The sequence below is a fragment of the Budorcas taxicolor genome, chromosome 10 (genome assembly GCF_023091745.1).
Source record: "Budorcas taxicolor isolate Tak-1 chromosome 10, Takin1.1, whole genome shotgun sequence".
Lineage (NCBI taxonomy): Eukaryota > Metazoa > Chordata > Mammalia > Artiodactyla > Bovidae > Budorcas > Budorcas taxicolor.
In genome coordinates, this window is record NC_068919.1 from 35,158,196 (window position 1) to 35,174,701 (window position 16,506).

A 16,506-nucleotide genomic window follows, 5' to 3' on the forward strand; every position below is an offset into this window, starting at 1 on the left:
GATTCCCTTATCAGATACATGCTATATATATATATATATATATATATAACTACATACTATATATACATACATACATACTATATATATATATATATACACACACATACATACATACATATATATATATAAAACTATGCAGGGGGGAAACCTAAGTATAAACACTTATATTAACAAAAATATTACCTTCTTTTTCAGTGTGGTTAGAGAAATGAATATATTTTTTCTTCAGTTCAGTCGCTCATTCATGTCTGACTCTTTGCGATCCCATGGACTGCAGCACGCCAGGCTTCTCTGTCTATCACCAACTCCCAGAGCTTGCTTAAACTCATGTCCATTGAGTCAGTGATGCCATCTGACTAAATTTAGGGGAAGCTAAATTTTTTCTTAGTTTCCCATTTTTCCAAATTCTATTTAACAGCACATGAATTTTAAAATGAAACATTCTTAAAATGTTGGTTTAAAAAAATAAATAAAATGTTGGTTGTTAGGATTATAAAATGGAAAAATACTTGATATAAAAACACAATAAATGTATTTATGGTGTGTGTGTAGAGATAGAGAATGAGACAAAAAATTGACAGAAAAGTACCAAAATGTTAGGCAGGGTTGTTTAATATGGGATGATTGTTGAGTACTTTTTTTCTCTTTATTTTCTAAATTTTCTGTAAGGTGTTTATTGATGTTACCTTTATAATAAATGCATTTTTATAAGTATACCAGGATAATCATCCTTAGGTCTCCAAGTTTCCACTAGGTCTTATCTTGGCTTTCTGCTGAGACTTGCCTTATGTCAAAACAATGATAGGCCTATATATAGTGCATTAAAATTCTATTGTGTAATATTAGGATTTACCAAGCCCATAGCCAGATCCCAGGCAAAGCTGCTGCAATGATTTTTCACACTATAGTTGAAAGAACATTGAATGGACCAAGAAGCAAGAAACATTGTTTCTATTCTCAGAGCAGGATCCTTCTTCAGGGAACTCATTCAATTCTGTTTCCTAATTCCTAAGCCAAAAGGATAGATTGCTCGTGAGACTCTCTAACTGCAGATCATATGCTGAAAGGTCAGCTCAGAAAGGTGAGATCTGAGTAGGACAGATGTAGAAACTTGGTGCAGAATGAAGCAAGACTCCAAGAGAGTTTGGGAAAGCACACAGTATGGTTTATGAACTCTCACCTAGAAAAATACTGAGTAAGAACTCAATGAGCTGGGTCAAGAGCCAAAGATTTCCCAAAATTCTGAGCAAACTTTAGACATCTGAGTAATGGCACAGAGCATTAACAACAGGGCTTGAATCACCCAAGAATTCTTGTACATTCTATTCAGGAAGGGACAGAGTTTCATGGTAGGATCTGACCACATGGAATTTAAGTAGGGACTCCAGGCTAGAATGGAGAAATGTATGGAGAAAAATGCAGTTCCAGTTATATAAGTGTTTCACTAAGAAAATACTACACTGAAACCCAAAAGTTTCCTTTAGTTCTGGGAGTCAAAGTACTTCTCAAAATAGCGCTGTCCATTAGAATTTGTTGAAATGATGGAAATGTTCTGTATTTGTGATATTCAATACAGCTACCCAGGTAGCTCCTGATTATATGAAACTATTGAGTAGCAAGTAGTAGCCACTGGGTTTATGGAAACATATAGCAAGTGCAACTGAATTTTTAATTTTATTTCATTTAATCAATTTAATTTAATTTTAAATGTAAATAGCCACATATAGCTAGTGGCTACCATATTCAGCAGTACAGCAAAGGTCCAACAGAATCCTGTTGTTCTTTACAGTCATAGAACATAAATAATGAAAAAATTCTTTTTTTAGATATGAAGAACATGACATTTTCTTTGTAGCCTGTATACAAACATGTATAAATGTCATGTGTGGTATGGTTCCATAAGGTGCTAAATCAGTTCTACATATTTCACAGAAATCCATGCCCTTCCCAGAGTAAACCTAGATTAACCACTTTCTGGGATCAACCTGAAAATGCATTCATCCAAGATGAACCAGAAATCACCTTTGCTCCAAATGAGCTTCTTAACTATGGACAAAGTGAGACATAGCACCCACAGGGCTGAGTTGACAGCTCTTAGGCCTGCCTTCATCTTAAGCTCAGGCCAGATCTGGGCTCTGGGGTTTGGAAGGCACAGCAGGACGTTCTTTCAGTGGTACTCATGACAGAATCAATGAGCACAGACAAGGATGTTCCTAACTGAAGACTGTCTCTACGTTTTCCCTAAGTGCAATAAATAATAGAGGGCTGTATAGCAGTCAAATTAGCAAATTTCTAGGGAATTCCCTGGTGAACCAATAGTTAGGGCTAGGCACTTTCACTGTTGGAGCCCAGATTCGATCCCTGGTCAAGGAACTAGAATTCTACAAGCTGTGTAGTGTGGACAAAAAAACAAACAAACAAACAAACAGATTTCTACCCCAGATTCTAGACTTAGAAATGCAGAAACATTCCAATTTATTCCTGCTGCTGCTGCTGCTGCTACCCTGACACAATGAAGAAAAGTGAGAGATAACCTAATGCCAAAACAGGTTTATTGCTTATTATACACAAAAGAATTTGAGCAACTTGCAAGTATTCAACATAAAAAGACTCAGGACAACTTGCCTTCTTTTCACCCTAAGAAAGCATACCATCTCCAGGCAAACAGAGTGCAATCAAAACTTCAAGTTTACATAATAGACATACTTTAAAGAAGTCCCTGCTTTTTAGGGAAAGGGAGAAAATTGTCTAAAAGTAAATGAAATTAAAACAAACTAGAATAGTTATACTGATTCCTGCAGTAACATTAACTATTGTTTGTCTATAACATAAGACAGACTGAAAATTTAAATTGAAAAATACAGTTGGATTTTTCAGCTTTATTGAAGCATACCTGATAAACTTACTTATTAGTATTTTAAAAAGGAAAAAAGTTCTGATAAACTTGTTGAGTATCATTTTTTTTAAACTCCTGGCTAAGAGTTTTATCAACCCCCTTCAAACCAAAAAATACAACAAAAAAATTTAAAGTATAGGTTCTTCCAGACACTAAGTCCAAAATTTTTCCCTTCTTCAAATCTTTTAAACCCAAATTATGAGAAATAATTTAGTCTGGCCACAGGGAACATTTCTACAGAATGACATAATCAAAAAATCTACTTCTTCCATTATTTAACTTATTCATTCCTATCCTAATCAAATTCCAGGAATACAGAAAGTAAGAGGATACAATTTTCCCTAAAGGCTGTGACTGAGGCAAAACTGAATTTACAACATGAGAAACTTAAGCACTGAGGAAGGCCCTGATGACAGAGGAAATAAACCACCTTAATGGCCTCAAAAACAAACTGCAGATCTCTAAGGCAGATTGGGAGAATCTGGATTTAACCAGGAATCAGTCTTTTCCAAAGCTGGGCAGGGAGGAAGTGTGGGAAGCACAGCTTTTCTAAAAGGATGAAAAATGTCACTTGGAGACACTCTGGTTTCCTGAGGAAGGGAAGGAGACACTGAAACATCTTGTTTTGTACCTTTTAGATCTTCCTTGTTTTCCGCCATCAATAACTGTTCTATCTCCTCTTTCAAAGATAAACTTGTCTGAAACTCTTGGTTAGGTATCTTGAGATGTTTTTTTTGAGTTATTTGCTCGTCTTTAACCCCCTCTGACTCAGGATAATTTAGGTTGTAACTGGAATCCTCGCTGGCATCTTCCTTTGTGGGAAGTAGATATTGAGGCTCTACTGTGGTTTGTTTACTCTTAGATTCTTCTTTCAGTAAATTTACATCCTCATGAGATGTAATATTTGGGGCTTTATCTTGTGTAGAATTTTTACAAAGTAAGAAAGCTCGTACCTTTCCCTCTTTCCCTGCTGTCTCTGTCACCGATTTCTTTGGATGTAGTACTGTCCTTATTAGGAGTCCCTGAGCATTTACTCTATATTCTTTTGCCGCTCGCTCTCTGCGCTGCTTCTGAAAGTCCTGGAGTTGAAGCAGTTCCTCCGGGAGCTCCATACTTGTAGGCTAAGAAAGAAAATTAACACAAATCTACTATAACTAAACTTCTAAACATAGCCCTTAAAATCACTTCTACTGAACAGTATTTGGCAAGCAAGCATCTATTCAAATGTGTTCTTATGGCACCCTCTAGTGTCTTCAACTATAGTAGTATTATTTTTTGAGTGATTTAAATATGTTAAATCCAGTTTTGTATGTTGTGCATGTGTGTATACATAAAGATTATATGAAAAAAGTAAGGGTCCATTCCAATCTTGCCCCAACTGCCTTAGCAGGTATACCCTGTAAAAAGCAGCTGCTTGTGAACCTCCCAGAGACAGTCTTTGCATATTTGATTTCTTACTAAATATCTTTTCATTGGATTATATTTTTCAATTTTTGTTTTCCTCCAACTTTTTATTTCGATAACTCTAAAAATATTTTATACAAATGGCAATATTATATTTTTTCCATCTTGATTTTTCCAACTAAGAAAATCTGTCTTAAGAGATTTTTCCATGTTGGCAATTTTAATGGCTGTATGGATATACCATAATTTGTTTAACCAAACTGTTATGGATGGATATTTGGGTTGTTTCCAGTATCCTGGCATCACATAAATGCTACAATAAAGGATATATTAAGAAAATGTGCTCTCTGTTATGAGACAATTTTTCCCAGCTTGCTTGCCCTTTGACTTTGTTCACAGTATTTTCACTATACAAAATTTTTGAAGTCAAATTTATTTATCTTTTTTGAATTCTGAGTATTTCTGTTGCGTAGAAAAGCATCCTCTCAAACAATTCAATAGCAAAAAAATAATTAATTTAAAAGTGAGCAAAGGACTTGAATAGACAATTTTCCAAAGAAGATATTTAGATGGATAACAGGTACATGAAAAGGTGCTCAATATCACTATTCATCAGGGAAATGAAATCAAAACCACAATGAGATATTATTATTAACATTTCTTAAGATGCCTATTATCAAAAATACAGAAAACAAGTATTGGTGAGAATGTGGAATAAAGGGAACTCTCATACACTGTTGAGAGGAATGTAAACTGGCACAGCTACTATGGGAAGCAGTATGGAGGTTTCTCAAAAAATTAAAAATAGAACTATTATATGGTCCAGCAATCCTACGTCTGGGTATATATTTGAAGGATTATGAAAACAGGACCGCAAAGAGACAGGTACATTCCTTGTTTACTGTGTCATTATTAACAATGGTCAAGAAATGTAAACAACCTGTGGCTACCAACAAACAAATGAATAAAGATGTGGTGTATATATACACACACAATAGAATATTATCCAGCCATTAAAAAGAAGGAAGTCCTGCCATTTGCAATAATATATTTGAACCTGGAGGGTTATGCTAAGTGAAATAAGCCAGAGAGATAAAGACAAATGATGCATGGAATCACTGATAGATGAAACCTTAAAGAAAAAAAAAAGCACCAAACGTGTTACTTCTTAAAAACAGAAAATAAAATGGTGGTTCCCAGGTGTTGAAGGAAAGGGAAATGGGAAGATGTAAGTCAGAGAGTAAAAACTTCCAGTTTTAAGAAGAATAAGTTCTGGGGATCTAATGTACAGCATAGTTACTATAGTTAATACTTGAAAGTTGCTGAGAGTATATGTTAAGCATTCTCAGCACACACATAGAAAAAAGGTAGCCATGAGGTGATAGATGTGTTAATTATTTTAATCTTGGTAATGATTCCACAATGTATATTGTATCATAATGATGTACACTTTCAGTTTAGTTCAGTTCAGTCCCTCAGTCGTGTCCAACTCTGCGACTCCATACACCACAGCACGACAGGCCTCCCTGTCCATCACCAGCTCCCAGAGTTTACTCAAACTCATGTCCATTCAGTCAGTGATGCCATCCAACCATCTCATCCTCTGTCGTGCCTTTCTCCTCCTGCCTTCAATCTTTCCATCATCAGGGTCTTTTCAAATGAGTGAGCTCTTCACATTAGGTGGCCAAAGTATTGGAGTTTAGCTTCAACATCAGTCCTTCCAATGAATATTCAGGACTGATTTCCTTTAGGATGGACTGGTTGGATCTCCTTGCAGTCCAAGGGACTCTCAAGAGTCTTCTCCAACACCGCAGTTCAAAAGCGTCAACTATTTGGTGCTCAGCTATCTTTATAGTCCAACTCTCACATCCATATATGACTACTGGAAAAACCATAGCTTTGACTAGATGGACACATTTGTCGGCAAAGTAATGTCTGCGCTTTTTAATATGCTGTCTAGGTTGGTCATAACTTTTCTTCCAAGGAGTAAGCGTCTTTTAATTTCATGACTGCAGTCACCATCGGCAGTGATTTTGGAGCCCCCAAAAATAAAGTCTGCCACTGTTTCCACTGTTTCCCCACCTATTTGCCATGTTCTTAGTTTTCTGAATGTTGAGCTTTAAGCCAACTTTTTCACTCTCATCTTCCACTTTCATCAAGAGGCTCTTTAGTTCTTCACCTTCTGCCATTGATGTACTATGCATATAAGTTAAATAAGCAGGGTGACAATAGATAGCCTTGATGTACTCCTTTTCCTATTTGGAACCAGTCTGTTGTTCCATGACCAGTTCTAACTGTTGCTTCCTGACCTGCATTCAGATTTCTCAAGAGTCAGGTCAGGTGGTCTGGTATTCCCTCTTTCAGAGGGAATTTTCTTTCAGAATTTTCCAGTTTGTGGTCATCCACACAAAAGCTTTTGCAAAATCAATAAAGCAGAAATATATGTTTTTTCTGGAACTCTTTTGCTTTTTGAACGACCCAGCAGATGTTGGCAATTTGACCTCTGGTTCCTCTGCCTTTTCTAAAACCAGCTTGAACATCTGGAAGTTCACAGTTCACATATTGTTGAAGCCTGGCTTGGAGAATTTTGAGCATTACTTTAATAGCATGTGAGATGAGTCCAACTGTGCGGTAGTTTGAGCATTCTTTGGCATTGCCTTTCTTTGGGACTGGAATGAAAACTGACCTTTTCCTGTCCTGTGGCCACTGCTGAGTTTTCCAAATTTGCTGGCATATTGAGTGCAGCACTTTCACAGCATCATCTTTCAGGATTTGAAATAGCTCTACTGGAATTCCATCACCTCCACTAGCTTTGTTCATGGTGATGCTTCCTAAGGCCCACTTGACTTCACATTCCAGGATGTCTGGCTCTAGGTGAGTGATCACACCATTGTGATCATCTGGGTCATGAAGATCTTTTTTGTAAGTTCTTCTGTGCATTCTTGCCACCTCTTCTTAATATATTCTGGTTCTGTTAGGTCCATACAATTTCTGTCCTTAACTGTGCCCATCTTTGCATGAAATGTTCCCTTGTATCTCTAATTTTCTTGAAGAGACCTCTACTCTTTCCCATTCTATTGTTTTCCTCTATTTGTTTGCACTGATCACTGAGGAAGGCTTTCTTATCTCTCCTTACTATTCTTTAGAACTCTGCATTTAAATGGGTATATCTTTCCTTTTCTCCTTTGCTTTTCACTTTTCTTCTTTTCACAGCTATTTGTGTAAGGCCTCCTCAGAGAGCCATTTTGCTTTCTTGCATTTCTTTTTCTTGGGGATGGTCTTCATCCCTGTCTCCTGTACAATGTCACGAACCTCCATCCATAGTTCTTCAGGCACTCTGTCTATCAGATCTAGTCCCTTGAATCTATTTGTCACTTCCACTGTATAATTGTAAGGGATTTGATTTAGGTCATATCTGAATGGTCTAGTGGTTTTCCCTATTTTCTTCAATTTAAGTCTGAATTTGGCAATAAGGAGTTCATGATCTGAGCCACAGTCAGCTCCTGGTCTTATTTCTGCTGACTGTATAGAGCTTCTCCATCTTTGGCTGCAAAGAATATAATCAATCTGATTTCGGTATTGCACATCTGGTGATGTCTATGTGTAGAGTCTTCTCTTGTGTTGTTAAAAGAGGGTGTTTGCTATGACCAGAGCATTTTGGCAAAACTCTATTAGCCTTTGTCCTGCTTCATTCTGTACTCCAAGGCCAAATTTGTCTGTTACTCCAGGTGTTTCTTGACTTCCTACTCTTGCATTCCAGTCCCCTATAATGAAAAGGACATCTTTTTGGGGTGTAGTTCTAGAAGGTCTTGTAGGTCTTCATATAATTGTTCAACTTCAGTTTCTTCAACATTACTGGTTGGGGGATAGACTTAGATTACTATGATATTGAGTGGTTTGGTTTGGAAACAAACGGAGATCATTCTGTTGTTTTCGAGATTGCATCCAAGTACTGCATTTCGGACTCTTTTGTTTGACTTTAAGTTTAAATAATTTTGTCAACTCTTCCTCGATAAAGTTGGTGAAAACATTTTCCTACTGTGAGATAATTTTCTTTTAATACTTTTTGCCAATAATTTCATAATTCCATTTTTTATATAAATACTTGATCTATGGGATTTACTGCAGCAAAAGATGTAACAATACAACTCTGATTCTCCTCCTTCCACAATGGTTAGTCAACTGTCTAAAGCCATTTACTAAATAATCTTCTTCTCACTGATTGGAAATTCTACCTTTATCCCAATCATTACTGATATATATGAGATCTATGTCAGGGTTCTCTCCTCTCTTCCACTGATCTGCCTGTATATGTATCGCTGACATTTAACGTAGACATATAATATGTTTTAATATCTGACAGGACTATTCTTCTTTATGCTTATCTATCCCTATAAACATTATAATCACAGTTTACCAAAATAATTACAGTTTTAATATTTTTCCTAGAATAAAGTTAAATTTAAAAGTTAATTCAGGAATAATTGATAGGCAAAAATATTTAATGTCCCCACACATTTAAATCCTCTTTTACACCATTCAGTAATACTTTAACATTTTTTTCATCTCTATATAATCTATTTTTTGTTACAATTATAAATGAAGGTTTTTCTCCCATTATATTCTCTAGCTGTATAAATGGGTATAGGAAAGCTATTAATTTTATATTATATTTATACCCTTTACTAAATTGCCTTTTTGTTTGTGGCAGTCTTTTCCAGTCGATTCTCTTTAGTATTCGAATGTATCATGAGCAAGTCATAATTCCTGTTCCTCTTGTTCAGTTTTTATAGCTCACTTTTTTTCCTAATCCCACTGGCTAATAGCTTCAGAAACTACTAAAGTAGTGGTTATAGTCACCAATTTTGTATTTTTCTTAATATTAATGTTCCCAATCAAATATTATATAGTCTTCTTATTTGAGATATGTTTTATCATGTTAAAAGTATCTATTCCAACTTTAGTCAACAATGTACATAGAAAATTATCAAATTTTTTCAGCAAATAACAGTGAGAGTAAAATATTAAAAAGATAAAAAACTGTCCTTTACAGTGATAAATGAAAAACATTAAAATTCTCCAATCAAACTAACTATACAAGGACTTTCATGTTGTTCTTTTCGTGTTAAACAGTGAGAGTAAAATACATAAAAGTTGCAAAATAACCTTCTCAGCATTTATGAGATAATCATAAGACATTCTTGGCCCTAGTAAAATACTGAATTTAACATAATATAGTCTCTCAGTCATGTCCAGCTCTTTGTGACCCCATGGACTGTAGCCTGCCAGCCTTCTCTGTCCATCGGGATTCTCCAGGCAAGAATACTGGAATGGGTTGCCATGCCTTCCTCCAGAGGATCTTCCCAACTCAGGTATCAAACCCAGGTCTTCCGCATTGCAAGCAGATTCTTTACCGTCTGAGCCACTGAGGAAGCCCATAATATTTTCTATCAATTACTAAATATTATGAACATAATATTAAAGCATGCTTGTAACTATAATCCAGAGACATATTAATAGAATAGAAAAGTATAGGGTTTCCATGGTGGCTCAGTGGTAAAGAATCCACCTGCCAATGCAGGAGACATGAGTTCTATCCCTGATCCAGGAAGATACCACATGTGACAGGGTAACTAGGCCTGTGCACTACTATTACTGAGCCTGTGCTCTAGAGCCCAGGAACCCACAACTACTGAGCCCATGTGCCATAACTACTGAAGCTCATATACCCTAGAATGTGTGTTCCACAACAAGAGAAGCCACAACAAGAAGTCCAGATACCACAATGAAGAGTAGCCGTTCTTCTCCATAAGTAAAGGAAAGCCTGTGCAGCAACAAAGATCCAGGACAGCCAAAATAAAATAAGTATTTGTAAAAATAAAAAAGCGTAATACATCGAATGGAGTTTGTATCAAAAATGCTATTGTTTTATTTAGGACTTTGCATCAATATTCCTAAATAAGAATGGTTTAAAGCAGCTTTGTAAGCCACAAACATGGCTTCTGCACACTTTTTTTTAACAATCCTTTAAGACTCTACAAATCATTTTTAGCTTGTGAGCTGTATAAAAATGGGTAAGATTTGGCCTTAATGCAATAGTCTATCAACAATATAAGTTTTCTTATATTGTGCTGGGTTCCTAAAAATAACTAATGAAATATTAAATTTATCCTTTCCTTGAAAGATATATTTACTGAAAATATAATTTAATATTGTGAAAAAGTTTTTACAATATTTAACAAAGGAGTTAGGAATTCCAGCACATCAACTTTCAGTTTGATTGAAATGCACGTCACCAGTTGTATCATATGAAATAAGTGTCAGTGATCATAAAAATATATATATGTATTTATACATAAATACATATATATATATATGGTTAAAAAAAAAAAGTGCTCAAGTAGCTGCATTAAGCCCTTCAAGAATATTTATCATCAAGTCTGCTGAAAAAAATCTGGTGCAGCTGTGAAGAGTGGGTATCACTGTGACCCCTCCATGAGAAAGCAGAAGTCTTGAAAACAAAGCAACCGAGTGGGTACCTACCTCCATGCCTCCCAGTCGGTCTGCAGACCCTTCTCGGTAGGTGTTTAGGTATCCGTCCACCAGGGTAGTTAGGTCAGACATCATTTCATCCAAGAGTACCAAGCGAAGGGGGAGCAGGTAGGTAGCTTCCAAAGCCAAAATTTTCAGCAAAGAAGGTGAAAGAGGTCGTGTAAACCATAGTTCTGGGTTTTTCTAGAGATATCAAAACAATTTTCTCAGAATCTGAAACAAAACTTTAAAGAATGGTTTAAGTGTTGCTTAACTTAAATCACCATTACGGTCATTTTCTTCAGTTATTACCTTCTAATTTCACACTATCGGTAGCCTTCTGAGAATATACACACATATACAAACATACTGTGTATACACAAAAAATCTGTATACATTTGAGTGTGAGTATGTAATAGGGGAAAGATGTGGGGGAGAGAGGGAGGGAACAAGGTGGATAGGGGGAGAGAGAGGGCTTGAGAGAGAGATCAGGGCTTCTCACGCAAAACTGGAAGCAGCAGGACTGATTATATGGCCAAAACTGCAGCCAGTATGATTATCACTTAAGTTTACATGCAAGGCTGTTAGAAGCTGAAGAAAATCTATCTAACTTTGGGAGAAGTAATTGGCATGATTTTTGTTCCAGTGCCTTAATTCAAATTCCCAATAAAATCCCCTCTTATCCAACTTGAAAATTTATTTTCCTGTGGTCATGTATGGATGTGAGAGTTGGACTGTGAAGAAGGCTGAGTGACGAAGAATTGATGCTTTTGAACTGTGGTGTTGGAGAACACTCTTGAGAGTCCCTTGGACTGCAAGGAGATCCAACCAGTCCATTCTGAAGGAGATCAGCCCTGGGATTTCTTTGGAAGGAATGATGCTAAAGCTGAAGCTCCAGTACTTTGGCTACCTCATGTGAAGAGTTGACTCATTGGAAAAGACTCTGATGCTGGGAGGGATTGGGGGCAGGAGGAGAAGGGACGACCGAGGATGAGACGGCTGGATGGCATCACCGACTCGATGAACGTGAGTCTGAGTGAACTCCGGGAGATGGTGATGGACAGGGAGGCCTGGCGTGCTACAATTCATGGGGTCGCAAAGAGTCGGACACAACAGAGCAACTAAACTGAACTAACCAACAAATCTGGATGCTGGTTTTTTCCCACTTGACACCACAAACTGCTCCCATTTGAAACAACCAAGATTTTGGCAATGTCCATATGCTTTTCATAGAAGCTGTCATTTTTCTATATAAAATGCTAATAATCCCACTCACAAAACACTTGAAAATATTAATGTCATATGAGACATACTTTAATACTCACTCGAATCCATTTTTGTCTCACTTCCAGAAAGGAGAGATGTTTAGGGGCTATTTTAAGGTGTCTGATTAAACTTTCCTGTAAAGTACTAATGCAGTTTGGAAGAAAGCCTCCCGTTTCCACGGAAAATTGAAGGACATCTGCTACCTGCGGCATTCAAAAAGAACAAAGAGACCAATCCATAAAATATATTACAGAGAGCTATCTCATGACAGAAATATATTTGGAGAAATGTCTTTAAATACCATTTTTCCCAAGGACCCATGTGACAGACAATGCCATCAGAAAATTTTAAGTTGTTAGGTTAACGTATTCTGGGAAATTAGAAAAGAAAAAGGACCAACTTTAATGTGTCCCTATTTTCTCTTCCACTTCTTTTATTTGCCTGCATTATGGTTATTTACTACTCTTTGGTGCCTTCAATGAATGGGGAAAGGAAAATAAAATTAAAGGCTCACTTCTATTATTAGCAACTATGGTAAAGTTTTGGTAAGGAAAGCTAATAAAATTAAGAATTATAATCATTATTTATCTGTGTGTGGTATGCTAAATAATGGCCCCTGAAGATATCCACATCCTATTTCTAGACCTGTGAATATTATCATAAATGGCAAAATGGACTTTGCATCTGTGATTAGTTAAGGATACTGAGATAGGGAGATAAACTTGAATTATCTGGGTGGGCCCTAAACATAATCACAAATGTTCTTATAAGATGAGGCAGAGGGAGATTTTATTACAGTCAGAGGAGAAGGTGATGTGATGATGAAAGAAGAGATTTGAGTGGTATACTTGGAAGACAGAAGGAGTCACAAGCCAAAGTACAGGTGAAAGCTGAAAAGGCAAGGAAACAGACTGTTCTCTCAGAGCCTCCAGAAGAAACCAGCCCTGAGGACACCTTGACTTTCACCTGGTGAAAATGATTTCAGATGTCTGACCTCCAGAACTGTAGGAGAGTAAATTTATGTTTTAAGCCACAAAATTTATGGTGATTAGTTACAATAGCAACAGAAAATTAATACACTGTGTTAAAGGAAGACAAATTGAAATAATTCTGAATTCCTGCTTCTTGCACTACGAAAATCTGAAAAGAAAAATATGGAAAGACATGCCAGGGATTTCCTGGTGGTCCAGTGGTTAAGACTTCGTCTTCCAATGCAGGGGATGAGGGTTTAATCCCCGGTTGGGGAACTAAGATCCCACATGCCTCATGACCAAAAAAAAAGACAACACCCCAAAACAGAAAATAGAAGCAATATTGTAACAAATCCAATAAAGACTTTTAAAAATAATTAAAAAAAAAACACATGACAATTTCTTCATTAGACAACATATATGGGCTCTAATCAAGAAGCTGAATGGCCTCAAGAGAATGATAAGCAATTTTTTTACATTCTGGAGTTAGCAAAGAAGCAATCCCTATACAGTGAATGCTCTTGAAAGAAGACCCACAGGTCCTCTGGCACAAAGTTCATTATAAGCAGATAAATAAAGAGCAAACTTCAACCACATACAATAACATAAAATTGAACTTTTAGGAATTTCTGTTTAAAAATAGTTGGCTGACTCATTATTTTAACCCCCCTCAAAGGTTCTAGGTATATATATTCAAGATCTTCTTTTCATGGCATTAATCTAGAAGATTAGAAGAACTTAAAGAATACATAATGAAAATTAGTAGTTTTATGGCTCTCATAGACAAATCAGAAACCCAGATCAGCTCTAAATCTAGTATAGTCTAGGAATTTCTCTAGGTCCTTTATACCAGAGAAAAATCACTTATCTTCAGGCAATTTGGGGCCAGAATAGGCTTTGGGGGCACATCTAGGACAACCTGCATCCCTGAGCTAGAAGCCCATTAGCCATTAGCCTTAATGATACCCGGTGGCTTAGATGGTAAAGAATCTGCCTGCAATGCAGGAGACCCAGTTTCAATCCCTGGGATGAGAAGATCCCCTGGAGAAGGGAATGGCTACCCACTCCAGTATTCTTGCCTTGAGAATTCCATGGACAGAGGAGACCGACAGGCTACAGCTCATGGGGTTGCAAAGAATTGGACACAACTGAGCAACTGTCACTTTAACTGATACATGTGTGCTAAAGGCATAGACATGACTTTCACCTCACAGTAAGAGTCCGTGTCAGATTTCCAAATAACCCCCAAATTGTTCGAGTTTCTGAATGTTATAGAGCTTAGAGCTTGCTTCTTACCTGAAAAATTCTGGAGCAAAATGAAGGGGGAAAAACCCTAAATATTTACAAATAACTTTTCTGCAGTGCTTCTACAGTTCACCAAATGTTCTCACATATTGTACAAACATATTACAGGAAAGTGGGCAGGAATGAGGCACACACAAAAAGACTTCAATCATTCATCAGACAACGCTTATTTTCTACAGAAACCATATGTACAATGGATTGACTTAGCATTTCCCTGTGTGTACCTGGGTGTCAAAGACATTATTCAGCAAAATTCCATACTGATGAGAGAGGCAATCAGAAAGCCAACGACAATCATGAATAACCTAAGGAATCAGAAGACAGAGTTATTAGAACCTTGTTATCACTCTTACTAGCAGATAAATCAGCTAACACACTCACCTTCAAAATTCTCTTGTCTTCTAATACCATCTGAAGTCCATTGTTGAAAGCACGACTTCCCAGAAGGAAAATGTCAAACAAGTAAACCCGGCTATTTGTGGCCACCTGCAATAGACCATCCAGACACATATTGTAAGACAGAACTAGGGAAGAGGAAGACATGAAAGAAAGGGTCAAGAAAGACCTGAAAGTAATATTTAACATCCACATTTTTAAAGTAAACAATACACACTCATTGACTCTTAAGGAAATAGGTTTAAATTTATCTTAAGTTAAAGAAAAAAACCCACACTGGGATCAACAAGTCCACATTGCTATTTTTTTTCACACTGCTATATTTAAAATGGATAACAAACAAGGTCCTATTGCATAGCACAGGGAACTCTGCTCAATATTATATGGCAGCCTGGATGGGAGGGGAGTCTGGGAAGAAATGGAAACATATATGTAGGACTGAGTCCCTTTGCTGTGCACCTGAAAATATAACATTGTTAATCAGCTACACTCCAATATAAAATAAAAAAGTTTTTTAAAAACCCACAAATACACTCTCTCTGTGATCTTTCAAAAGAAAGAAAAGGACAAGTTGGTGGTTTAGCCTTTAGCTTTTTTCTTTTTTAATGTTTTATGTTTCACCTGTGGCATCCTAATATTCCAGAATTATAGGTTTAAGGGGAACTAACAGTATTTTATTCTCAATAACACAAAATGCTATTTGTCTGAATTCCATAACATGCATGGTCATGTTAGGTGTTACATAAAATTACTCAGAAGATCCTTGTCCTCTAGCAGTTTAAAACAGGCTGGCACAAATGGTAGGATGTGAAATACTGTCACTTTGATCAATTTTATACAATTTTAAGAATTATAGGTTGTTTCTGATCGTAAAAGTCACAAAGGTTATATGGTTGTATAATGTACTGAGTCAAAGAATAAAGGTAAGAACAGATCCAAATAGGGCTTGAGAGCCAGTTATGAGACAGGTGGATGGCATCTTTGTCATTTCAGGAGCTACTGTTGGTACAGTTACAATTACCAGGCCAATCAGGCACCCATTCTCAAATCTTTCATGTTGTTGCTAGAATGTGACACCTGAAATAGTCAATCTCTGCTCTTTCTCTACCTCTTTAATTATAAAAATTGAATAGACACATTATAGAAGCTTGGAAAATAATTCTTTGCTAGACTGTAAACTCTGTGAGAGAAGAGATTATGTCCACCTCACTACTTGTAACTGAAGCAACAACTAGAACAGAGCCAGGCCCATGGACGACTGTTGTCCATCTTTTCAGTGAGTCAGTGCATCATGCAGTACAACATTCCCTTCCTTTTTTTCATATAAAAATGTACATGACTCTAATAATATGCATTCAGATCTATACCCTGCTTTTTTCTCTCATAAACTTTCAGACATTTTTCTATACTATATTTTTCAACTTTTGGCAGCCACATAAGATCTATCAAATATACTGTATTACCTCCTACTGTTAATTATTTAAGTGGCTTCTGACTTTTCATCACTATAAATGCTGCCAAGATGAACAGGTTCGCACAGAATTTTTTCTCCATATTTTGAATTACTTAGGATAGATTCCCAGAAACAAACCTGAGAAGTGTGCCAAATGATTAAAAAAAAAACACTTTTCACTCTAAACAAATATTTGCTACCTTCACCTTAGGACACAATGTTATATCTGAAAATATCTGACCACAGATGAAAGTTAAACATTTAAATAATTTAAAGAAAAGCAG

At 36.5% G+C, this 16,506-nt stretch overlaps 1 protein-coding gene across 1 annotated transcript in view; it reads right to left on the reverse strand.

Annotated features, from left to right (window-relative positions):
- Nucleotides 1-3,357: 3,357 nt before the first annotated feature.
- EXD1 (exonuclease 3'-5' domain containing 1) overlaps nucleotides 3,358-16,506 on the reverse strand; it is a 36,665-nt gene continuing 23,516 nt past the window's right edge. The window contains exons 7-11 of the mRNA XM_052647218.1: nucleotides 14,755-14,859; nucleotides 14,598-14,678; nucleotides 12,157-12,300; nucleotides 10,844-11,035; nucleotides 3,358-4,017 (exon numbers count right to left, since the gene is read on the reverse strand). Of these exons, the coding sequence (XP_052503178.1) occupies nucleotides 3,358-4,017; nucleotides 10,844-11,035; nucleotides 12,157-12,300; nucleotides 14,598-14,678; nucleotides 14,755-14,859 (1,182 nt within the window). The remainder of the gene's footprint in view (nucleotides 4,018-10,843; nucleotides 11,036-12,156; nucleotides 12,301-14,597; nucleotides 14,679-14,754; nucleotides 14,860-16,506) is intronic.